The 25,438-nt window shown below is 44.2% G+C and overlaps 2 protein-coding genes across 3 annotated transcripts; both read left to right on the top strand.

The window, feature by feature from the left end:
* The first annotated feature begins 6,230 nt into the window (after positions 1-6,230).
* On the top strand, positions 6,231-20,636 carry LOC128311847 (olfactomedin-4-like). 2 transcript variants are annotated; one of them, XM_053203600.1, is made up of 6 exons: positions 6,246-6,384; positions 7,210-7,272; positions 7,521-7,664; positions 17,184-17,346; positions 17,749-17,908; positions 19,705-20,636. In XM_053203600.1, the coding sequence occupies exons 1-6, from the start codon at positions 6,316-6,318 to the stop codon at positions 20,426-20,428; spliced, it is 1,323 nt and encodes a 440-aa protein (XP_053059575.1). In that variant the 5' UTR covers positions 6,246-6,315; the 3' UTR covers positions 20,429-20,636. The 2 variants fall into 2 exon arrangements, with proteins under 2 accessions (XP_053059576.1, XP_053059575.1); XM_053203601.1 differs by lacking the exon at positions 7,210-7,272 and having other exon boundaries at positions 6,231-6,384; positions 19,705-20,634.
* Positions 20,637-22,582: 1,946 nt separating this feature from the next.
* On the top strand, positions 22,583-24,844 carry UBQLNL (ubiquilin like). The gene has a single exon (XM_015062167.3). The coding sequence runs from the start codon at positions 22,852-22,854 to the stop codon at positions 24,694-24,696; it is 1,845 nt and encodes a 614-aa protein (XP_014917653.2). The 5' UTR covers positions 22,583-22,851; the 3' UTR covers positions 24,697-24,844.
* The last annotated feature ends 594 nt before the right edge of the window (positions 24,845-25,438 follow it).

Here is a 25,438-nt window from a genome sequence, read left to right on the forward strand (position 1 = left end):
TATCCTTCATAGTTTTATATCAGTTCAGAGTTAGTTGGGTTTGTTGGCAACTTTAGAAAGAATAACTCCTCCTTCAAGTCACTGCTATGTGAAAATCACACATATAATAAAATTATGATGTTGGGCAACGAAAAATACTTTAAAGCTTTATTTGCTCTGTGAGTTGGCTTCTGTAACATGACCTAGTTCCCAAACATGTGGTGTTGTGCTGTCATTGTAAAATGGGCAGCCGGCCTACGGCAACCACAAGTGCAGGGTGGATTCCTCATTTAGGACTCTTAGGAAGAAATCACCATGTTTGCACAGTGGGCTCGCTGTTGACAGTCCCTCGCCTTATATCAACAGCTGCTTTTACAGTTCCCATTACAACACATCCACACTGACTGCACAAGGGAAAAGCTGGACATGACAGGCAGTTACTGGACTGTTCTAGAATATTAAAAGACACTTTTACAATAGTACAGAATTGTTTTGATAACCTGTAAGTTTGTTCTGTGACAGTGTGAACAGAAAACAATTCATTCAAACTAGATCTCTAAAAAAATCCACGCTGTGGAGGAAATACCGTGAAAGACCTGTCGTTACCACATCCTCTCAGGCCCTGCTACGTGGAAGGGAGGGCACTTTTGAGGGAGGGGCGATGTTGTGAAAGGAATTATGTCTACCCCAGGGCCGAGCAGGACCCCATGTGGGCCCAGCAGGCGTGTCTGACAGCCAGTTTCCCTCAGCTGACTCTGCAAGCCACGGCCTTGACTGATGTGGTGTCCGCTGTCCTAACACAGGCACCTGCTGGGGCTCCACGCTCGCTGCTCATCTTCACATCACCTGTTTGGGAAGATCCGGGACTCCTCATTGTACAAAGGAAAACACTGGGGTCAGAAATCTTAAGTAACTTGCTGCAGGCTGTCTGGTAGTGGAGCCTAATCATTCCCCGTCTGCAGGACTCAACAGCCCAGGCTCTTCCCATCACACTTCTTTGTCTGTTTATAGGGCTGGGGGGCAGAAAGGATGCCAAGTGACGATGACGGCCCGTGTCTGGGTGGCACTCGGGTGTGTTATTTGTGCGTGGCGAGGCACGTCTCCATCTGAGTTCTCTGTGCCCCTTCCAGTGGTCCTGCCTGGTCTCTTCCTCTCCTGGGTCCTGAGCCCGTCAGGTATAGAGACCTGGGACCAGGAAAGTCGGCAGACAGGACTGCAGACCGCTGCTAATTCCTCATTAACAGTGCACAGCTGTGACCAGTAGCTTCTCAATCCCCCACCAGGGATGCAGGGTCCAAGCCCTCCCGAGGGCCCCGAGAAGCGACCCATAAATCCATCCCACCCATCCCTGCTCTCCCCCAGGCTTGCCCCGGGAGTCCCTGTGGAGTCTCCCTGGTCACCAGTGCACTGACTCCTGAATGGACCAGCTGGAGCAGTAGGGACTGAAGCAGCACTGGGTACGTGGAGGCTGGATGCCCTTCCACGTCTCTAATCGCACCTCCGCAGCAGAGAGGTGAGAGCTCCCGACCCCTCAGCAGCAGGAATTCATCAGCCGAGATCAGGCACCCCCTAGACAGGGTGTGGGGCTCCTGAAAAGGTCTCCTCCCTGTGCCCTGCCTGGATTTATCCCACAGTGAGCCAAGCACTGAAGGTGCTGCTAAAATGCCCATCCCCATGGGATGGTCTGAGAAGCCTCTTTGTCCTGACGGAAATAGGTGGTTGAGACTCTTTTTCAGAGAACAACTTCGGGGTGCAAAGGAGAGCATGAGGCAGAGGCCACCGTGGCCGTTAAGTTTCAGAACTGAGGGTGAGGTATCAGCACCCCCTTCTCACCCTTTCTGGGTCAGAAAAATGTGGAAGGTGTGGGCTGGAGACCAGGAGTAGGGATTAGAGGACAGCACCACCACATTCTTTTTTATGTGGAAGCAGTCTTGTGTTCCGCCCCCTTTTATTGGCTCCGTCCTGCAAGAAGGTTCTTTCTTTGGTTGATGCCGTCTAATCTGATCCTCTACGCGGTCTTTTAGCCATTATTTTTTCCTTACATGGGATCACATTGCTTTCAAATACACTTCCTTCAGTCCCCAAACCCCTCACAGTTTGGGGTTTGTTTTATTTTTTTTAAGATAATTGAAAGGGTGGATGTTCAGATGATAAAGTTGAGAGCTATGACCACACTGGAAAGGAGCTCAGTAGGAACGGGCTCAAGAAACAATACAAGTGCTTCACATCATTATGTCCATATTATTTAACATGTATGGGGATTCACTGTCATCCAGGGAGAACTGCTTTACATGTTATTTATTTATCCTTCAAGGATTCCTGCACTGTCGGTGCCTTTATTCTTATCCCCGGTTTAGGTAAAAGAAATAAAGGCATAGAGCAGTTGAGCATCTTGTACAAAGTCACACAGCTCGTTTGTGGAATAATTAGGGTTTGAACCGAGAAAACACGGCCTCGGAGCCCTCTCTAGATCTAAACGGCTGTGCTGACGTGGGAATACTGGGGAACAAGAAAAATGGACCTTTGTGCTGGCTTTCCCTCTCACTCCTCTCCCCTCCACAATCAGGATGGGATGTCAAATTCTGATTAAATGGAGGTCCAAAGTGCTCAGTCAATTCAGGTTCATAGTGGCGAACTCATGTTGCCAGAGTTCAGTTCTGGAACTCTTCCCTTCTGCCTTCTTTTTGTCTTACTGCTGCCAGCCACATTTAATATGTTCTTGTTCTGCTCTTCCCTGGAGGGGAAACTTGTCCCTCAAGCCCCTTGGGCAGGACACAGTACGTGAGCCACTCTGAGGACAGGGAGGCTCCCTGAGAAGGATCCATAGCAAAGGGCGAGGGAGGACCCTGGCCTGGAACCCACGGGGTGGAGGCATCGATGGAGGGAGACGGGTCTCAGTCTGCAGCAGGTGCAGGCAGGTCTGTGCGCCCCCAGTGACCCTGCCAGTACAAAGGTGCGCATGTGTGAATGGAGTCAGAGCGAGGACACTCTCAGCGTGGAAGTGAGACCCAGGACCAGATGATGTGCAGAGTCTGTGTGAGTGGCAGAGGCGGCCTCTCCTGCCCAGAGGGAAATTGCTGTCAAGTGAGGAACATGGTAAGGCTTCCGGGAGAGGAAGCAGTCCTGGACTGGGATCCAGGGTTCCTTGTTCCATATCCCAGCTGTGTGTGACCCTAGCTTTTCTGTGCATTGGTGTCCTGATCACGGAAAGGGACCCACGACAGGGTGATGCTATGCATGCGGTAGCACATAGGAGAGGCCCCAGGACTTCAGCCCTTAGCACAGAGACATTGCTCTGCCTGGAGCTCAGGAGGAGGGGCATCCAACTTCCACCCCCTCGGCATGTCCCTTGGCAACTCCTGACTCAGAAAGGATGCTGAGCTGTGTGAGGCCTGGAGACCATGTGAGACTGGGCAGAGGGCAGAGCAGGCAGTGAAAGATGAGAAACCGCAACTTTGTCTATAGAAAGCCAGGCACAAAGCAGAAGCTGAGGCTGGGGTTGGGAGCAGGGTCTTTGCCTCTCCCTCTCCCCTTTCTCTTAGCCTTTGAAAGGAGATGGAAGGAGAAGTGTGGACTGTGGGCATGTGGGATATGGGGCAGTTGTTCCTGGAATTTTGCCATAAGGAAGTGTGTTGATAGGGTCCACACCTTGAGTTCAGGACTTTTTTATGGGGCCCCTGCCTGGTACAGGTCATGTTTGTCCTGTGGTTTGGGGAGAGACATTCCCAGGCCCTGAGGGTGTTGACATCTTTCTTTCCTTGGAAAGACTGGCCCTGTCTTGTTGGTCCTAGAATGACGTCCCCAGGGTGCAGAGGAACCCATGGGTCCCCCACCATGAGAGTGTCAAGACCAGACCCCATGACTTGGCAAAGCCTTATTCTTCAGAAGGAAGTTCTGGTTTCTAAACCAATAAGACTTTTATTTGGGAAAGTCTATCCTGGTTTATTACCTAACACTTCTCTGCAAGGGTCAAAATGTAGGGCTGTGAAAAAAGGCCCAGGAGGCACTGCTGCAGAGAAGCCTAGAGCACACATGGACCATGAAATGCTTGATAGCCATCCTTCCCGTCCCCATGCCCAGACCACTGTATTCTCCGTTCACCTGCCCCTTCATTCCCTGGAACAGCTTAAAATACCAAATGCAATATCTCATGAAGTTCATGGACATAACTGTGGTCTTTAGGAAGAGTGTGGAAAGCACATTTAGCTTGCATCCTTTTTCTAGGCTGTTCCTTATCCACCTAAACCCAGGTAAGTAAAGTTTGTCCACATCCACCATTGGATGCACCATACTGCACTGTCATTGTGGTATCTGACCCCAGTCCCTTCCACTGCAGCTAAACCTTGATGGTCTTCTGTGTCCTCCAGGTGATCAGAACTTTTCCAGACTGAGTTCTTCAGAACCCAAAGGTTCTGTCCATGGACAAAGAACAGAAGAAAAAAGAGACACAAAGCTGAGTCAAGGGATGAGTTTCTACACTGGTCAAAGCAGGGATTAATTTTCACAACCCAGGCATTTTGAACTATTATGAATAGAGCTGGAGGTAAGAATTTCAAAGCCATTGAAAGCTGGGACAAAATACTAGACAAACTAGAAGGAATGTACTGTTTGGGAGAGTAAGTGAGCTAATAAAGTGGCTTCTGGAAAAGGACTTTGGAAGAGGAGCTTTGTCTGAGCACCTGTGGGTGAATGAATGGAAAAACAGCCATTCCATATATGCTTCCTTCTGACTTATAGCTTCCCTGGGGTAGAGGGGGACACAGAGAATGTTGGCAAGATTGGGCTTGTTTGACACGAATAACTTCCTCTGGGACAGGTCATCAGGAAAAGCATATTCCAATGCTTTCATGTGCCTGGGATGTTGAGGAGACATTCCTCCCAGAGATGACTGTCAGAAGAGTGTGGTCTGTAATCAGATGAGTTTTGATTCAAATCCTAGTTTTATTAACCAGATGGGTATCCTGGAGTAGGTCTGTTGACCTGTCAGAAGCCAGATTCCTTCATTTATCATATGGAAACATTAGCAAACCCACAGACGGCTAGGAAATCCATAGGCCAGCATAGGGCTGTCAGCAAATGCTTTAGTACCCAAAGGCTGGACCCTCACCCCCACCTATCTGAAATCTCTGGGGGAACTGATGATTGCTTCTCACAGGCCTCATTCATACCCTGCAGGGACAGAGCCAAGTGGAACCAGGAGATGGAAATGGATCCTGTACTGGCTGCTCTCAACCAGACTGTGCTCATCTCTGGGCCCGGTCCCTTTGTCCTGCTGGGGGTGCCAGGACTGGAGACCTTGCATGCCTGGCTTGCGGTGCCTCTATGTCTGCTGTACATGGCGGCTTTGGCAGGGAATGTCCTTCTACTGGGGCTGGTGGCAGCTGATAAGACACTTCAGGCACCCATGTACCAGCTGCTGGGGCTTCTGGCAGCTGCTGACTTGTTCTGGCCACATCCACGGTACCCAAAGCTCTGGCTGTGCTGTGGGGCCTGTCAGCAGAGATCTCTTTCGCGGCCTGCCTAGCTCAGCTCTTTGTTACCCATGTGGCCTTCATTGCTGAATCTTCAGTGCTCTCGTGACCCGTGGTGCCTGTGTCATGGCACCCCCTGTGGCCCTGCTCCAAAGACTGCCTTACTGTGGGCAGCGGGAGCTCCCCCACACCTACTGTGAACACATGGGTGTGGCTCGGCTGGCATGTGGTGACACGCGCCCCAACGTTTGGTACGGACTAGCCACCACACTTCTATCCCCAGCACTGGACTTTGGGCTCATCGCCACTTCCTATGCCTTCATTCTCCGTGCTGTCTGTCGCACTGTGCTGCTGAAGCAATCCCCCCAGGTTCACAGCTTGGCCTGCATCCAAGGTCACTTAATTAAATAAATGGCTTCTGTCCTGGAGATGGAGCAGGTAGGGTTACATTTTCCTCTAGAGTATTCCTCCCTTAAAGCTGAGGGAAAGACCATAGTCCCTCCTGAAAGAGACCCATCCCAAGGCCCCCTCAGTGTGTCTCAGGCTAGTCTTAATCTATGTGGACAGGAGGGCCCAGCAGATGGAGGACAGATCTCAGCTTGAGAACACGATGAGAAAGATCTTGTTTGTGTAAAAAAGTCACTTCCAGCCCTTCTCTGGAAGCACAAACACACTTTCAGCCCTTCTCTGGAAGCACAGCCCTCTCCTCCCATGCCCCGCCCTGTCCCTTTCCAACCCCCCTCACACCCTCAGACCTTTCAGATAATGAAATCCTTATCTCTCCTACTGAGACCATTCACATGGACAAGAGATAAAAGCCTAGGGGAACTCATAGGTCTTGCTCCCCTCCTGCAGCAGATGCAACATGCAGTCTTCCTTGGCTCTCCTGATAACCATCCTACTGCTGCCTCTGGCACTCCCAGGGCAACCTCAGGTACAGGCAGAGGATGGAGGGATCTCAAGTGGGTGAAGAGATGGTTCTGGGTTTTGGACTGGCTTCCCTCACCACTCTGATCCATTTCAAGAAGCCCCAGGTTCTGAGAGAGAGTGAAGGTGGAGAGACCCAGGGACGTCTGAAAGGAGGATGGGATACCCAATATGCTCTGATTGTTGCTCTGATTGTTGTCAGGCATAGGGTGACAGAGGGAAAACAAGGATGAACTCTGGGCTGCACATCCTGCTCTTTTATGAGGCATCATTTCCTGCAGAAATATGCCACCCTTTTCTTGTATGAAGGATGCTGGAACTAAGGAAGGACAACCTGGGCTATTGTAAGCATGCACCCTTTGTGTCATGATCCCCAAAAGCTAAACCACTGGGCTGGAGTTGCAGACTGAAGACACAGCCAAATTAACTCCCAGGGCCACAGAAGATATGTGTGGGACTATTCAGAGAAGGACAGTGGCCACACATCTTGATTCTTGAAAAATCTATAAGGAAACCCTAGATGGTTCTTTTTTTTTTTTCTTTATTTTTTTTTTAACATTCTGAGAACCTCTGGTTTTTCAACTGCAAAATAAAGAATTCAAGTCATACCCTCCTGTGTTCTTGGGAATGCTAAATATCAGTCCAGACTTTGGTGCCTAATGGTGCTGTTAATATTCATTCCCTTCTTTGACAATTTGGAACTCTCTGTTCCTGCTGTCTTCAAGACAAAGTGAACTTGTGGGAATCTACTTATGTCCAGAGTAGAGGTACTGTGGCCACCAAGCTAGTCCCTGAACATTTCTTTTCAGATCATCTTTCCTCTTTTCCACAGAGCCTCAGAGAAGAGTCTACTCCCAGTTCTGTAAACTGCAGCCAGACCCAGTCAGTGCATGAGGTAGGGTGAGGATGGTTCCACCAGTAGGAGCTGGAAGGAGACTATATTTCAGCTCTGGGAAATCAAGGGAAGGGTCAAACTCACGACAGAAGGAGACTTAGACAGTCATGAACACCCTCCTGTGCAAAGAGATCTCTTCTCAGACTCTCCAGAGTAGGGTCAGCTCTTCTGCTTCATGTTCCCAAACCGTGCACTGTGCTCCAATGTATTTCATTATGCTTAACATGCCTGTGATCTTGCTTTTGCAGCTGGTGCCAGGCTCTATGGGTAAGGATGGCCTGTGCCATTGTGTGGTTCACCTGGCCAATGACCTCATTCCCCTGAAGAAGCTGGAGCAGCTACAGAGTACAGCCCAGGAGCTCATGGACAAGTATGATCAGGAGCTCTTGAGGGTGAGTGCTGGAGCTACGGGTTGAGGCTGGGAGTTACATGAGCACATTCTCTCCTGCATCCAGCGTGAGGATGAGCTGGGCCAGTAGAGAAATTCCTGGAGAAAGCATAGCCCTCATCTTTGAGATGAATCCTGAGTGTGAAGGAAAAAATTAGGTATTGTCCTTGGGATTCTCAGAGGCCATCACCATACAGAGAGGTTTGTGGAGGATGTGCTTTCCTACATTAACAGGCCAATTTGTGGGTATAAGTGCAGTGGGAGATGGGAAGAGGTTAGAGAAGAAGAAGGAAGTGGAATGGCCAGTGGAAAGGAGACAGAAAAGAGTTTGAATTGAGCTAAAATAGGGGCAATATCTGGAGAGACTTGTGGACCAGGCTAGTGAGCTTGGAATTGATGCTGTCAGTAGAGTGAGGAGTGAATGGAAATGTGGCATCCAGCATGTGATGTGGGCAGTTGCTTTTTGTAATGGGCACTCGGGGAAGGTTGATGAGAGAGGGCCTGAAAGCTAGCTGTCTGTGTCCATTCATTCACTCACCAAGACACGCCTGAGAATGTGGCTGTAATCAGGAAAGGGGAGAGAGAACCTGGGTATACAGAGGAGAGAGTCATTTTTTTCTGTAGCAGAGAGGGACACAATGTCCTCAGCTATGAAATGGAAATAACACTAATGCTCACCTCAAGAGCTGTTTTTGTTTTTGTTGTTGTTTTTGTTTGTTTGTTTTTTACTTACATACAAATTATTTAATTAATTATTTATTTTATTTTTCAATATATGAAATTTATTGTCAAATTGGTTTCCATACAACACCCAGTGCTCATCCCAAAAGGTGCCCTCCTCAATACCCATCACCCACCCTCCCCTCCCTCCCACCCCCCATCAACCCTCAGTTTGTTCTCAGTTACTTACATCCAAATTAGTTAACATATAGTATAATAATGATGATTTCAGGAATAGAATTTAGTGATTCATCACTTACATATAACACCCAGTGTTCATCCCAACAAGTGCCCTCCTAATTCCTGTCACCCATTTAACCTTTCGCCCCACCCAAAACCCCTCCGGCAACCCTCAGTTTGTTTTCTGTATTTAAGAGTCTTTTTGGTTTGTCTCCCTCTCTGTTTTTATCTTTTTTCTTCCCTTCTCTTTGTTCATCTCTTGTTTTTTAAATTTCACATATGAGTGAAATAATATATTTGTCTTTCTCTGCTGATTTCACTTAGCAGAATACATTCTAGTTCCATACACACTGTTGAAAATGGTGAGATTTCATTCTTTTTGATCACCAAGTAAAATTCCATTGTATATATATACCATATCTTCTTCATCCATTCATCAGTTGATGGACATTTGGGCTCTTTCCATACTTTGGCTATTGTCGATAGCGCTGCTATAAACATTGGGGTGCATATACTCCTTCAAATTAGCACTCCTGTATCATTTGGATAGGTACCTAGTAGCGCAATTGCTGAGTTGTAAGGGAGTTCTATTTTTAATTTTTTGAGGAACCTCCACACTGTTCTCTAGAGTGGCTGCACCAGTTTGCATTCCCACCAGCAGTGCAAAAGGGTTCCTTTTTTTCTGCATCCTCGCCAACATCCATTGTTGGCTGAGCTATTAAGTTTAGCCATTCTGACAGGTGTGAGGTAATATCTCATTGTGGTTTTGATTTATATTTCCCTGTTGATGAGTGATGTTGAGCATCTTTTCACGTGTCTGTTAGCCATCTGGTTGTTTTCTTTGGAAAAGTGTCTTTTCATGTCTTTTGCCCATTTCTTCACTGGATTATTTATTTCTGGGGTGTTGAATTTAGTAAGTTCTTTGTAGATGTTGGGTGCTAACCCTTTATCTGATATGTCATTTGTAAATATCTTCTCCCATTCTGTCCAGTTACTTCTAGTTTTGTTGATTGTTTCCTTCACCATGCAAAAGCTTTTTATCTTGATGAGGACTCAATAGTTCATTTTTGCTTTTGTTTCCCTGGCCTCTGGAGACATGCTGAGTAAGAAGTTGCTGTGGCTGAGGTCAAAGAGGTTGTTGTCTGATTTCTTCTCTAGGATTTTGATGGCTCCTTGTCTTAAGTTTAGGTCTTTCATCCATTTTGAGTTTGTTTTTGTGTATGGTGTAAGAAAGTGGTCCAGGTTCATTCTTCTGCATGTTGCTGTCCAGTTTTCCCAACCATTTGCTGAAGAGACTGTGTTTTCTCCATTGGATATTCTTTCCTGCTTTGTCAAAGATTAGTTGGCCATATGTTTGTGGATCCATTTCTGGGTTCTCTATTCTGTTCCATTGATCTATGTGTCTGTTTTTGTGCCAGTACCATAGCATCTTGATGATTGTAGCTTCATAATACCGCATGAAGTCCAGAATTATAATGTCTCTAGCTTTAGTTTTCTTCTTCAGGATTGCTTTGGCTATTTGGGGTCTTTTCTGGTTCCATACAAATTTCAGGATTGTTTGTTCTAGCTCTGTGAAGACTGCTGGTGTTATTTTGAAAAGGATTGCATTGAATATGTAGATTCCTCTGAGTAGTATCGATATTTTAACAATATTTGTTCTTTCAATCCATGAGCATGGAGTGTTTTTCCATTTTTTTGTGTCTTCTTCAATTTCTTTCATAAGCTTTCTATAGTTTTCAGTGTAGATTTTCACTTCCTTAGTTAAGTTTATTCCTAGGTATTTTATAGTTTTTGGTGCAATTATAAATGGGATTGATACATTTATTTCTCTTTCTGCTGCTTCATTATTGGTGAATAGAAATGCAACTGATTTCCGTGCAGTGATTTTATATCCTGCGACTTTGCAGAATTAATGGATCAGTTCTAGTAGTTTTTTGGTGGAGTCTTTTGGGTTTTTCATATGGAGTATTATGTCATTTGTGAACAGTGTAAGTTTGACTTCCTCCTTGCTGATTTGGATGCCTTTTATTTCTTTGTGTTTTCTGATTACTGAGGCTAGGACTTCTAACACTATGTTGAATAACAGTGGTGAAAGTGGACATCCTTATTGTGCTCCTGAAATTAGTGGGAAAACTATGTTTTTCCCCATTGAGGATGATATTAACTGTGGGTTTTTCATATATGGCCTTTATGGTCTTGAGGTATGATCTTTTTACCCCACCTTTCTTCAGGGTTTTCTATAAAGAAAGGGTGTTGTATTTTATCAAATGCTTTCTCTGCATCTATTGAAAGGATAATGTGGCTCTTATCCTTTCTTCTATGTGAAAGTATAATGTGATGTATAATATTGATTGATTTGTGGATATTGAGCCAGCCCTACATTAAGGAATAAATCTCACTTGATCGTGTTGAATAGTTCTTTTAACATATTGTTGGATTCGGTTTGCTACTATCTTGTTGAGAATTTATGCATCCATGTTCATCAGGGAAATTGGTCTATAGTTCTCCTTTTTAGTGGGTCTTTGTCTGGTTTTGGAATCAAGGTAATGTTAGCCTCATAAATGAATTTGGAAGTTTTTCTTCCATTCTATTTTTTGGAACAGCTTCACAAGAATAGGTATTAACTCTTGCTTCAATGTTTGGTAGAATTCCCCTGGAAAACTATCTGGCCCTGGACTCTTGTTTGTTGGGAGATTTTTGATTACTGGTTTAATTTTTTTACTGGTTATGGGTCTGTTCAAATTTTCTATTTCTTCCTGTTTCAGTTTTGGTAGTGTATATGTTTCTAGGAATTTGTCCATTGCTTCCAGATTGCCCAATTCATTGGCATATAATTGCTCATAATATTCTCTTATTGTAGTTTGTATTTCTGTGGTGTTGGTTGTGATCTCTCATCTTTCATTTGTTATTTTATTTATATGGGTCCTGTGCTTTATCTTTTTGATCAATCTGAGTAGGAGGTTATTAATTTTTTAAATTCTTTTGTTAATTCTTTCAGCTCCTGGTTTCGTTGATCTGTTCTACTTTTTTTTTTTAATTTTAGTATCATTGATTTCTGCTCTAATCTTTAGTATTTCCTTTATTCTGCTGTTTTTGCTGTTCTTTTTCTAGCTTTTTTAGGTGTAAGGTTAGGTTATGTATTTGAGACCATTCTTCCTTTAGGAAGGCCTAGATTGCTACATACTTCCCTCTTATGACCAGCTTTGCTGCATCTTAGAGATTATGGACTGTTGTGTTTACATTTTCATCGGCTTCCATGAACTTTTTAATTTCCTCTTTAAATTCCTGCTTGACCCATTCATTTTTTAGTAGGATGTTCTTTAATCTCCAAATATTCATGGTCTTTCCAAGTTTTTTCTTATGGTTCATTTTGAGTTTCATATCATTGTGGCCTGAAAATATGCAAGGTATGATCTTGATCTTTTTTACTTCTTGAGGGCTGATTTGTGACCCAGTATGTGATCTATTCTGGAGAATGTTCCATGGGCACTTGAGAAGAATGTGTATTCTTCTGCTTTAGGATGAAATGTTCTGAATATATCTGTTAAGTCCATTTAGTCCAGTATGTCATTCAAAGCCATTGTTGTAAGTGAGGTGTTGAGGTCCCCTACAATTATAGTATTATTATCAATGAGTTTCTTTATGTTTGTAATTAATTGATTTATATATTTGGGTGTTCTACATTGGGGCCATAAATATTTACAATTGTTAGATCTTCTTGGTGGTTAGACCCCTTAATTATGATATAATGCCCTTCTTCATCTCTTGTTACAGTCTTTATTTTAAAATCTAGTTTGTTGGATATAAGTATGGCTACTCCAGCTTTCTTCTGATGACCATTAGCATGATAGATGGTTCTCCATCCCCTCACTTTCAATCTGCAGGTGTCTTTAGGTCTAAATTGAGTCTCTCATAAGCAGCATATAGATGGGTCTAGTTTTCTTATCCATTCTGATAGCCTAGGTCTTTTTTTACATTTTACTTTTAATTTTTTAAAATTTACATCCAAATTAGCTAGCATACAGTGCAATGATTTCAGGAGTATATTCCTTAGTGCCTCTTACCCATTCAGCGCATCCCCCCTCCCACAGCCCCTCCAGTAACCCTCAGTTTGTTCTCCATATTTATGAGTCTCTTCTGTTTTGTCCCCCTCCTTGTTTTTATATTATTTTTGTTTCCCTTGCCTTGTGTTCATCTGTTTTGTCTCTTAAAGTCCTCATGTGACTGAAATCATATGATTTTTGTCTTTCTCTGACTGACTACTTTCACTTAGCATAATACTCTCCAGTTCCATCCATGTAGTTGCAAATGGCAAGATTTCATTCTTTTTGATTGCCAAGGAATACCCCATTGTGTGTGTGTGTGTGTGTGTGTGTGTGTGTGTGTGTGTGTATACCACAATTTTTAATCCATTCATCCATCGATGGACATTTGGGCTCTTTCCATACTTTGGCTATTGTTGATAGTGCTGCCATAAACATGGGGATGCATTGTCCCTTCGAAGCAGCACACCTGTATCCTGTAAATAAATACCTAGTAGTGCAATTTCTGGGTCGTAGGGTAGTTCTATTTTTAGTTTTCTGAGGAACTTCCATACTATTTTCCAGCGTGGCTGCACCAGCTTGCATTCCCACAACAATGTAAAAGAGATCCTCTTTCTCTGCATCCTCGCAAATGTCTGTTGTTGCCTGAGTTGTTAATGTTAGCCATTCTGACCCGCGTAAGGTGGTATCTCATTGTGGTTTTGATTTGTATTTCCCTGATGATGAGTGATGTTGAGCATTTTTTCATGTGTTGGTTGGCCATCTGGATGTCTTCTTTGGAGAAGTGTCTATTCATGTCTTTTGCCCATTTCTTCACTGGATTATTTGTTTTTTGGATGTTGAGTTTGATAAGTTCTTTATAGATTTTGGATACTAATCCTTTACCTGATATGTCATTTGCAAATATCTTCTCTGATTCTGTCGGTTGCCTTTTAGTTTTTCTGATTGTTTCCTTCAATGTGCAGAAGCTTTTTATTTTGATGAGGTCCCAGTAGTTCATTTTTGCTTTTGTTTCCCTTGCCTCTGGAGATGTGTTGAGTAAGAAGTTGCTGTGGCCAAGATCAAAGAGGTTTTTGCCTGCTTTCTTCTCGAGGATTTGGATGGCTTCCTGTCTTATATTGAGGTCTTTCATCCATTTTGAGTTTATTTTTGTGTATGGTGTAAGAAAGTGGTCCAGGTTCATTCTTCCAGTACCACTTGCTGAAGAGACTGTCTTTATTCCATTGGATATTCTTTCCTGCGTTGTCAAAGATTAGGTGGCCATATGTTTGTGGGTCCATTTCTGGGTTCCCTATTTTGTTCCATTGATCTGAGTATCTGTTCTTGTGCCAGTACCATACTGTCTTGATGATTACAGCTTTGTAGTATGGCTTGAAGTCTGGGATTGTGATGCCTCCTGCTTTGGTTTTCTTTTTCAAGATTGCTTTGGCTCCGATAGCCTATGTCTTTTGATTGGAGCACTTAGTCCAGTGACAATTAGAGTGAGTACTGAAAGATATGAATTTAGTGTTATGTGTAGAGTTGGTGATGTTCAATGGTCCTTTCTAGTCTTTGTTGCTTTGGGTCTTTTTTGTTTTGTTTAGTTTTGTCTTTTCTCCACTCAGAGAGTCCCTCTTAAAATTTCTTGCAGGGCTGTTTAGTGGTCACGAATTTCTTTAGTGTTTGTTTGTCTCAGAAACTATATTTCCTTCTATTTTGAATGACAGCCTTGCAGAATAAAGAATTCTTGGCTTCATATTTTTTTGATTTAGCATGTAGAATATATCCTGCCACTCCTTTCTGGCCTAACAAGTTTCTGTGGATAGGTCTACTGTGAAACTTGTCTGTCTTTCCTTGTAGTTTAAGGATTTTTTTCCTTTGCTGCTTTTAAAATTCTTTCCTTGTCTGTGTTTTGTGAATTTCACTATGATATGCCTTGTTGATGGTCAGTTTTTATTTAATCTGATGGGAGTTCTCTAGGTTTCTTGAATTTTGATGTCTGTGTCCTTTCACAGATTAGGAAAGTTTTCCAGTATAATTTGCTCACATTAACCTTCTTCCTCCTTTTCTCTCTATTCATCTTCTGGGACTCCTGTGATTCAGATTTTATTCCTTAACAGGCAACTGAGTTCTCTAAGTCTTGTGTCATGCTCTTTTGCCCTTGTTTCTCTTCTTTTCTGCTTCATTATTCTCCAGAATTTTATCTTCTATATCGCTGATTCGTTGCTTTGTTTCATCCATCCTTGCCATTGTGACATCTATTCGAGATTGCATCTCAGTTATAGCATGTTCAATTTCAGCCTGAGTGGATTTTACTTCTTTTATCTCTGCAGAAAGGGATTCTCTGGTGTCTTCTATGCTCTTTCAACCCCAGATGGTATTTTTATTATCATGGTTCTAAATTCTAGTTCAGACATCTTACTTATATTTGTGTTGATTAAGTCCCTTGGTGTTATTTTTCGTGTTCTTTCTTTTGGCATGAATTCCTTCATTTTTGTCATTTTGGAGGAAGAAAAAATTAATAAAATAAAAAATAAAAATTGAAAAATCAAATACACAATAAAAAATCAAATAAAAGAACTAGATCCTAGGTGTGTTTCAGTCTGATTGTTGAAAGAATAGAGAAAAAAGGGAAAGGAGAGAAGAAAAGTGTAAGAAAAAAATTTAAAAATTAAAAAATATTTATAGAATAAAATAAAATAAAGAAAATGAAATACAATAAAAAATTTAAATAAAAATAAAATAAAGTAAAAAACTATAAATAAAATTTTCACTTTCTGTACCCAACAAAGAAAAGAAAGAAAAAAGAAAACAACTTAAGCAAAAACTGAAGCAAAGAAAGTGAACAAATAAATGAACCAGCAAACACAATGAAACCCCAATGAAGTTACATCCAGTTTCCCCTAGAACTTAAACTAAGCACTCTAGTGGCTCCATGGTGTAATGGCTCCATTATCCACTAGGTGACACTGCTTATCTTACTGGGGTGGATCATTGTGCATGTGTAGGATAGGTGGAAATGGCTTCACCCAACTCCCTAGTCTGTGGCACAGGAAATTCCCTCTCTGACTGACCCATGATAAAGCATCCCTCCTTTGTCTCAGGACTTCATTCACTCCTGTCTCTACCCTGTCTGTGTCCAAGCCATCTGCCTGCCAGATGGCACCTTCCTCCAGAGTTTTATTTCAGATGGGGTTGTTTCAAAATACAACACTTCAGAGACCCCTTCACTTGGTCCCACTGATTCTCTGTAGGAGGGTCTTGCTGAGCAATGGCTGGGTGCCAGCTAGCCCCAGAAAATGTTTGTGTGACCCTGCAGCAGCAGAGGTTCAGAGATGGTGACAAATCACAGCACACAGCCGGCTTCAGGTTTCACCATACTCTGGGGTCTTTGTCCCAATACCCTCAAATGTGGCTCCTCTCCAGGGTCCCCTGGGACCTTTGCTGTGGGGAGGCCATTTGGCCTCTACCAAATGCTCTCCAAGCAGGGGAAGTGCTTCTCCCCCTGTGGCACACGGACCCCTCAGACCCCACTGCTTGCTCCTGGGAATTTGCCCAGCTTCCTCATCAGAGCGCCACCAGGTACTGAGCTCCAGAACTTCAGACTCAGCAATCCACTGTTTGTAGAATCCTGGTGGTATTGACACCCTCTCTTTTCTCCCCATCAATGGTTTTGGGGAACAGGTTTCTTGTTCAGTCCCCTGCGAGTGTTTTCACTTTTTCTTTCTCTTTCTCTCCAGCTACTTTTGCAGGGAATGCTTTCTTGCACCATGCCAATGTTTTGCACTCTCTCCCTTTCTCTTTCTCTCTCTGTCTTCTCTCTGCAAAAATGGCTCCCTACCCCCCAAGGCTTTTCTCCCCCAAGTTCACCTCTCCACACCGTGTACCTGGCAAGTTCTGTGACTTAAGTTATGCAGGTGGTTGCATTAATCCTCAGATCAACTTCCTAGGTGTTCAAAATGGTTTGGTGCTGATCTAGCTGCGTTTCAGGGATGAGATAAGCTCAGGGTCTTCATGCTGCTCCACCATTTTAACTTCTCTCAAGGGCTGTTAATGGAACAAAATAAAATGACAGATCCAAGACAGTATTTTTCAGGCTACGTGGCACTGAGGGCATGCAAATAAAAGAAAAAAGTCATGGATGTTGAGGTTTGGGGGAACTGCCTGTCCATGCCTCCAGACCCAGGTCAGTGAGTACACATGCACCACTGAAGGTCAGGATAACCAGGTCTTGGAAATGAACGGTGCTCTGAAGTCCAGGATTCCCACTACCCTTGCTTCCTCCTAGGAGGCCCCAATCTACAACCTGCTGTGCCTGCAGCTGGAGAGACCACAGGAGTTGGTGACCTGGCTTATGGCCAAGGGAGGACTTGGTGAGGCTGAGAGTCTCCTCTCTTAATTCCAGAGCCATATACATAGATAGATTAGAGAATACCCCTGCCTCCATCGTCTCCTGTCTTACTTAATTTCATAAATTTGATGATTTACCAAATCACTTATTTCTGGAGGAAAAAAAGACACAGAGCTGAGCAATATGGAAGGCTGACATCAGTTCTTAAGAACAGTCTGTGACCCATATCCTTGGCATCTCATTTCCACAGGTAGCTAATGCCAGCCTCATACTCAAGCTTCTGGCTGACTCAGACCAGCACGATCTCTGTGCTCTTCGTCAGGAGGTGGATAGTCTCAAGGACCAGCTAAGAGAGTGTGAGAGGGAGAAGCAAGAAGTGGCCTCTGGACACTCTGGTCCACCCCTGCCCCCCGGTGAGGCCTCAGACTAAATTTCTGAAAATTTCTTGTCCCCAAAGATGGTTTGGGAATGCAGAGTTGGTTATGGCATACTGAGGGGTGGGCAGTGAATGTCTTGATGTAGAATAAATCTTTCATTTCCTTGTTTGGTGCATCATTAAGCAATGCAGACAGAGATAGGTATAGTCTCACATATAGGCATCCTAGTAAACATAGATATATATAAATACACCTAAAATCAGACATATACACTAACCTCTATTTGTGCAAAGTCAAGCCTGCTTATACACCTATGCATGTCTTCAGATGTATGGACACATGCTGAAACACACACATAGCTATTACACTTTCATAGCCCTCTCCCTGTGCGCTTTGTGCTTCACTCCTAGTTTCTACCTTGCCTGCTCTCTTCTCCAGGCTCTTGTGACCATGGAGGCCTCCAGAAAGTCAGCAGACCCTTTGTGGTGCAACTCAATTGGAGAGGCTTTGCACACAAGGCAGGTACCTGGGGTCGAGACTCAGCACCCAATCCAGACTCTTCCCTCTACTGGGTGGCCCCTATGACTACAGACAACAGGTAAGTTCAGGATGGTTTCTCTTTTGTACCCAGGTTCATTCCAAATGTTTGCTACCCTACCCTAACGGGATTCTTTATGGCCCCAGCACAACTTCCTCTCTCTGTTTTAGGTATGCCCCTGGACAAACTTAACCTAGGTCTGACAGGTCACCTTCTAGAGCTCCTCTCATGATTAAGAATGCCACAGATGGCTGTGAGCTCCTTCTTGAACCTGCTGTCTGAAATTTCTAAACCCATTGTAATCCAAACTGGTTCTATTGGTAGTCTGATCTTATCTCAAGAACAAACTGTTCTCTACCTGGGCTTCAGAATCCTAGGTTCTTCTCAGAAGAAATTTAGAAGATGAACTTGACTTTACTTGGGACTTGGACTCAGACAGGGTTGAGTTTGAATCTGAGTACTGCCACATAAGATAAGTGAACTTGGAGAAGTACATGAATGTGTCAGACCCATTCTAGCCATCTGGAAAGTGAGGATAGTTAAATTAGAGAATATCACATGAGATTTTATAAAAAAAAGTGTGGACAGCATTGTCGGTGTTGATAAATGTTTGTTTGTTTGTTTTAGATGAAAGGATAGCTAATTGAATCAAGGAGTAAATGAATGAGCCCTTAAATAAACTGGCAGCCTGGTTAGGAAGCTAGATGCAACTCACAGGCAGGATGTTTAAAGGTAGTCTATATAGGAATATGACAAAGATCCAACTGAGTAGGACACCACAGGAGGGAAGGATGAACGTGGCTTAAACCTGTCATTGAAGAGCTCAGTGGAAGCTCATCTCAGAAAGATTAGTGTTACTGATAATATTGCTCCCAATTCCTATAGGCATTTGCAGCATATGAAGCACAATTTATGTGTCTTTGCTTTTTAAATCTTCTCCAAATCTCTGTGGTAAAGGAAGACTTACTGACCAAGGCCAAGCAGTGACAACACTCATCATTCAGGAATTGTTTATTTATTTATTTATTTATTTGTAAAAGTTTATTTATTTATTTTGAGAGATGGAGATAGACTGTGTGCAAGCAGGGAAGGGGCAGAGAGAGAAGGAGACAGAGAATCCCAAGCAGGTTCTGAGCTGTCAACGCAGAGCCTGATGTAGGGCTCAAACTCACAAACCATGAGAAAATGACCTGAGCCGAGATCAAGAGTCAGACACTTAACTGACTGACCCACTCAGGCACCTCATTCAGGATAATTTAAAGGAGTTTCCAAAGTGACCTCAATGAGCATAAATCTCTCCAAATCCAGCTCCAGAACTACGATCTACCACAGGACATTGTCTCAGGGATGGGTGGAGGGGGCATCCATAAGGAAGAGCATCCATAAAGAAGAAAAGAATAATAACCATCACTTGTTGATTGCTTACTTTGAGATAAATATTCTAATTGTTTTATTTGCATTATTTCGGTCAGTCCCGACAATCAATGAGATAGAATCTTTTTTTTCTTTTAATGGATTTTAATTATGAGCTGAGGGACTTTGAGCAAATTACTTAGTCTTTCTGAGACCCAGTCTTCAAATCTGTGGGGATAAAACCTACTTTATGGTACTTTCACTATAATTAAATGAGATAATGCACGCACAGTGTCCATGAGACATTGTTGCATTTGATGTTAATGTTATTGCTGTTACTGATTTTTTACAGTTATTTTTTGTCACAGTATGTTATAAGCAGAAGAGAGATTACCTATCAGTTCTGTATGATTCCAAAGTTCCAACTATTAATTTGAACACTAGCCTGCTCATTTTTATTAGCATTGTGAACCCTGATAATTCTGGTGTGGGGCTTGGCCTAGGTACTTTGACTACTACCAGATGTACAAGTCCTATGATGACCTGGTATTGATGAAGAACTATGAGAAGAGGTCATTTGGCTATGGTGATGGCAGTGGTAACACCGTGTACAAAAACTTCATGTACTTCAACTACTATGGCACACGTGACATTGCCAAGCTGAATCTTTCCTCCAACACCCTGGTGCTACGACGCCCATTGCCCAGTGCCACCTACAACAACCGCTTCTCTTATGTTGGTGTGCCCTGGAAAGACTTAGATTTTGCTGGTGATGAGAAGGGACTGTGGGTGCTCTATGCCACCGAGGAGAGCAAGGGAAACCTGGTTGTAAGCCGCCTCAATACCAGCACCTTAGAAGTGGAGAAAACCTGGCAAACCAACCAGTACAAGCCAGCCATGTCAGGAGCCTTCATGGCCTGTGGAGTGCTGTATGCCCTACGCCCACGGAGCACCCACCAGGAAGAGATCTTCTATGCTTTTGATACCAACACTGGGCGGGAGCGCCATCTCAGCATCCTGCTGGACAAGATGCTGGAAACACTGCATGGTATCAATTACTCCCCCTTGGATCACAAGCTCTATGTCTACAATGATGGCTATCTGATCAATTATGATCTCAGCTTCCAGATGCTGAAGCATAAGCCATCAAAACTGCCAGCTGAAAAGTTCTCTTGGTTTCCTATTGCACCAAAGCCTGTCAAACCCAACAAAACATCTAGTCCCTGAGACCCCTGGGGAGAAGTATTGGGAGAAGCATATGTCCTCCTCCTCACCCTCCAGATGGATCACTCCCCACACCCCCCCACAAATGGCCATCAGTCCTACTGATTGAGAAGTGTTGATTATATTTTTATGATTGATCATTCTTTATAATTGACAATTCTGTATGACTAATGACTCAATCACATTAAAGTTCTTTTTAGTAATGGTCTAGGTGGATTTGATTGGGGTTTGATTGGGAAACAAGCACCAACCCTAACAAGACACCTCTTTACTAGAAATCTACAATTCTAAGAGCTGCACTCCAATTTGTAAAACAAATCTCCTATTCTGTGCTTTGAAAACTGTGAATCCAACTCCTACAATTATAAAATTCTGTGAATTAGGCTTAGAATGGTAAGTCTTAGGTTGAGAGCATCTGGTACCAGTGCAGAAGACCCCAAACAGCTTGTCATTAGAATAGTATGTAGAGGCCCCCTTTCTTTCTTTTTTTTTTTAAGATTTTTTAATATGAAATTTGTTGTCAAATTGGTTTCCATACAACACCCAGTGCTCATCCCAACAGGTGCTCTCCTCAATGCCCATCAGCCATTTTCCCCTCCCTCTCACCCCCATCAGTTTATTCTCAGTTTTTAAGAATCTCTTATAGTTTACCTCTTTCCCTCTCTGTAACTTTTTCCCCCTTCCCCTCTCCCATGGTCTTCTGTTAAGTTTCTCAGGATCCACATAAGAGCGAAAACATATGGTATCTGTCTTTCTCTATATGACTTATTCCACTAAGAATAACACTCTCCAGTTCCATCCATGTTGCTACAAAAGAGGCCCCCTTTCTTATCCTCAACCTCTTGCAGGGTAGCTGGGGAGAAAAGTGCAGCATGTTGGTGTGACAATGTTTCACTGTACTGAATCAAACTCACTCTGAGTGCAACTAGGAGAGGGGTTTAGGCTTGAGTTCCATTCTAGGAAGTGAGCAACTAATGGCTGAGCATCAGACACTCCACCTATTACTTATCTACCTGCATGGTTCACTTCTTTTCCATGCAATGGGATGGAATGTTCAAGATTTCAGACCCCAAAGTCTTCACAGTCACATGAAGGATACCAGAATGCTTTATACACCCAGTCTCATGCTTATACTTCCCCATATGTATATACATTCGCAAATATACATCCAATGAGACATGTATACAATATTCCATCTACATAGACATAAATGTATATTTTAACATATCTATTAGAAAATTCATGTGCTACCCAAATAAAGATCAAGCACCATCCCCTACAGCTGCATGGAACTGAGAATCTGTTCTAGTTGCCCTGTTAGGAATTTCACTATGAATCACCACCCCCATCACCTCTTGATTTACAGGCATCTCTCCCCCTAATGCTTTGACACAAAGGTGGGCACCAAAGATTGGGCTAAGACATTGAAACAAATCTTTTTAAAAGTTCTGCTATAATGACATAGAAAAGACCATAGAAAAGACCAAGTGAGAGATGAATAAAAAATACTTTGCAAGGAAGGGCTAACTCACCTTTAATTTTAAATGGCCCTCAGAAAACCTCCCCAATGAGCCCCGCTCCTGCTTCTAGAATAGAAGAAATCTTTCCCCACGTGGGAGCACTTTCAATTAAGTGCAGAATCCCTAAGCCTAGAGGCAGAGAAAAACATGACCTCCTCTACCCCTTGTGAACTTTGTTCTTGCTCCATTTTTCTTTGTAAGGCCTCACTTTTTCAAGATCACTAACAAAAGTGAGAAGATCTTTCCTACAGGAAAGATTCCATTCTTACAGGTATGTAGTTTTATCTATGGCTTCAACAAACTCAACTTTCCATTATAACAAGCCTATCATCCCAACAGGGACCCCCACACAGGACCACAGAGAAACATATCCCACATAAGCAATCTGGTCTCCCCCCCCCCCTTTTTTTAATAGTTCCATCCTAAGAACTTTGTCCCCTGTTTTCTGGAAAATGACCTTTTTAATTTTATTATGGAGACCCGGTGTCTCCCACCCCCACACAAATATGTCTTATTGCCCCAGCTAGTCCTTGGAAAGGCTGTGAGACTAGAGTTGACATCACAATATCCCTTTTTTTTGAGAGGTTGTGGTATCTGTGGGTGGGGCAAAAGGGTGGGGCATCCCTGGGTGGAGTCATCTTTACTTAGCCCACCTTGTACTAAGTATGAATCAGTAGCCACCACAGGCCTCAGCTGGGCCACATCTGGAGACCTGGGGTGGGGGGTATAACATCGTAAAATACCTGGCCCCAGCCTCATCACTCATCCCTTTTTGGGCATCAAGGAAACCAGCCTTTGGCCTGAGAACACGACACCTGAGACGAAGGCCAGTGGAAACATTTGTCTGCCCTCACTCCTTCTGCCCCAGCTTCCACCTCCTCACCATCTGTCCTCCCACTAAGGTCCATGCCGCATGTCATCTCTCAGACACCCAAGATGGCCCAGAGTGGGCGTCCTTCAGGTTTGCCTATAGACAAGAACATCTCTCCTAGTGTCACCCGAGTGATAGTGAAGACAGCAGGCAAGGGGGAGGACTTTATGATAGCGGACAACACCTCTGTGAGGCAGTTCAAGGAGAAGCTATCTGCTCACTTTGAGTGCCAAATGGACCAACTAGTGCTGGTTTTCATGGGCCGCCTTCTTAAAGACCATGACACACTGAGACAGAGGGGCATCCGAGACAGCCACACCATTCATTTGGTCATCAAGTCCAAACATAGGTCCAGATCCCTAGCCCATTCCTCCCAGAACCTGCTGACCAAAGATCCCTGCCACCGGGACAGAAACACCAAAGGAAACAGCAGTGGGGTACACCAACTTGCCAGTGTGAGTCACACCCCAGTGGAATCGGCCCTCCCTGTGGAGCCTGATGCACCCAAAGTGCATACCCAGGATCTGGAAGTGGGTAATCCAGATTGCATAGCACAGATGCTACAGAATCCTAGCATCCAGCAGCTCCTGTCCAACACGGCCCCCATGAGACAGTTCATCTCAGAACACCCAGACGTGCAACAGCTGATGCAGCAGAACCCAGAAGTCTCCAACCTCCTTGACAATTCTGAGATCCTATGGCAGACTCTGGAGCTGGCCAGAAACCTTGCCATGATTCAGGAGATAATGCAGATCCAGCAACCTGAACAGAATCTTGAGCATCCACTAAACCCACAGTCATACCGGGGCTTGGAGACAATGCCAGGTGGGGACAATCCCCTGGGCCGGAGTTATGCTGATTGCAATGACCACATGCTCAACAGCTTGCAAGATCCCTTTGGGGGCAACCCTTTCACAGCTCTCCTGGAAGGACATGTTTTAGAACCAGTTCAGTCCTCACCCCTGTCTCCACCACAACCCCAGGAACGGAGGGACCAGCTCCCACAGCTCCCTACAACCCGAGTCATCTATACTAGTTCCTGTGGTTTATCCTCCATCACCTCAGCCAATGTTGCCCCTGACAAGGTGAACCATACTTCCAGTGCCAGTACTACCACTATCTCCACCAAAGACCAGAGTCATAACTGGGCCATTCAGCAGCCGGCTGGTGTACCAGCCTTACCTAGCATAGAGCTTACCCAGCAGCCCCAGGCAGAGGACAAAGATGCCACCACCTCTCGAGATAGCTCTGACCAGAAATTAAAGGATGATCCCCAGCTGTCGGATGAGCAGAGCAGCTTCCAGATCACAGGAAGCATGGTGCAGTTGCTTTTGAATAACCCCTACTTGGCAGCCCAGATGATGTTGTTCATAAGTATGCCCCAGCTGAGTGAACAGTGTAGGCAGCAGCTGCCCACATTCCTGCAGCAGACACAGCTTTCCGACATGCTTCTGGCCCTAGCCAACCCTAAAGCATCACAAGCAATATTGCATATTGAGCAGGGTCTGCAGCTGTTGGCCACAGAGGCTCCTGTTCTTCTACCCTGGGTTGCACCCTATCTATGGGGCCTGGGTTGGCTTCCTTCACCCAGCTGCAGCTACCCTGACACAGTGCCCTGGGCCTGGGATGTGCCAGATATGGCTGAACCCAAAGGTCCTGAGTGCTGCCACAAATCCGGAGCAGCCCGGCAGAGGCTACAATCCTTAGCTGGAGACTCTTCCCACCTTCCACAAGCCCCTGAGATTCGTTTCAGCCAGCAAATGGAATCTCTCCAGACCATGGGATTTGGGAACCACCATGCCAATCTGCAGGCACTCATCGCTACTGAGGGGGACACCGGTGCTGCTATTCGCAAGCTCAAGACATCCCAGGGATTCTAACCACCATGCCTACTTCTGTGCTTCTTGTTACCTGCCTGCTGACCCATTTGACTACATCATCTGCCCCTTCCACCTCTTCCAATGCTTCCAGCCAGGAAGCATTGGCCATGGGTAAAAGATCTGTCAGTAAAATGGCTACTCCCACATGCCCCCATCTGAGGTTTGGCTTTGTTTCTCTTGCAAGAAAAGCCACCGTCTGTGTGTGATATCCCTGTCTCATGATGCAGACATGAGCACGCACACACACACACACACACACACACACCATGCATATAAAGCACAGATATCATACCATACTCTCATACCCAAGAACGTGTATATGTAGCCCCAGACAGGTGTGCACACATACACAAGGTCACATGGCCAAAGATTTACATATAAAGGCACACACATTCAACACACTGCACAGACAGCCATGGGCATGTGCAGCAACACACAAATACCTAAAAACACTACACTGACCCACGTGTAGAGGAAGACAGTCATAACAAAAAGGGAAAAATACTATAGATAGACACAGATATTCAGTCATAAAGACTTCCTCAAGTTTTCAAGTCAAATTGTTCAAGTCTGAAGGTGGGAGAAGAATGGCCTGGTGGGTCAGAGTAGGATAAGTCCACATTTCATCCAGGTCTTGGTAAGTATTTATCCTCCCAGGAATTTCTTACTAATTGTCACAATCATAGGACTTTTCTGGACTGTTACCATTGTCTCTTTAACTTAGAGAGGTACAGTTGCTTAC

Source organism: Acinonyx jubatus, chromosome D1 (genome assembly GCF_027475565.1).
Source record: "Acinonyx jubatus isolate Ajub_Pintada_27869175 chromosome D1, VMU_Ajub_asm_v1.0, whole genome shotgun sequence".
Taxonomy (NCBI): domain Eukaryota; kingdom Metazoa; phylum Chordata; class Mammalia; order Carnivora; family Felidae; genus Acinonyx; species Acinonyx jubatus.

Coding starts and splice junctions, on each gene's coding strand:
- LOC128311847 (XM_053203600.1), top strand. CDS start 6,316: ATGCAGTCTTCCTTGGCTCTCCTGATAACCATCCTACTGCTGCCTCTG. Junction 7,273..7,520: donor AGACCCAGTCAGTGCATGAG/GTAGGGTGAGGA, acceptor TTGCTTTTGCAG/CTGGTGCCAGGCTCTATGGG. Junction 17,347..17,748: donor TGGTCCACCCCTGCCCCCCG/GTGAGGCCTCAG, acceptor TCTCTTCTCCAG/GCTCTTGTGACCATGGAGGC.
- UBQLNL (XM_015062167.3), top strand. CDS start 22,852: ATGCCGCATGTCATCTCTCAGACACCCAAGATGGCCCAGAGTGGGCGT.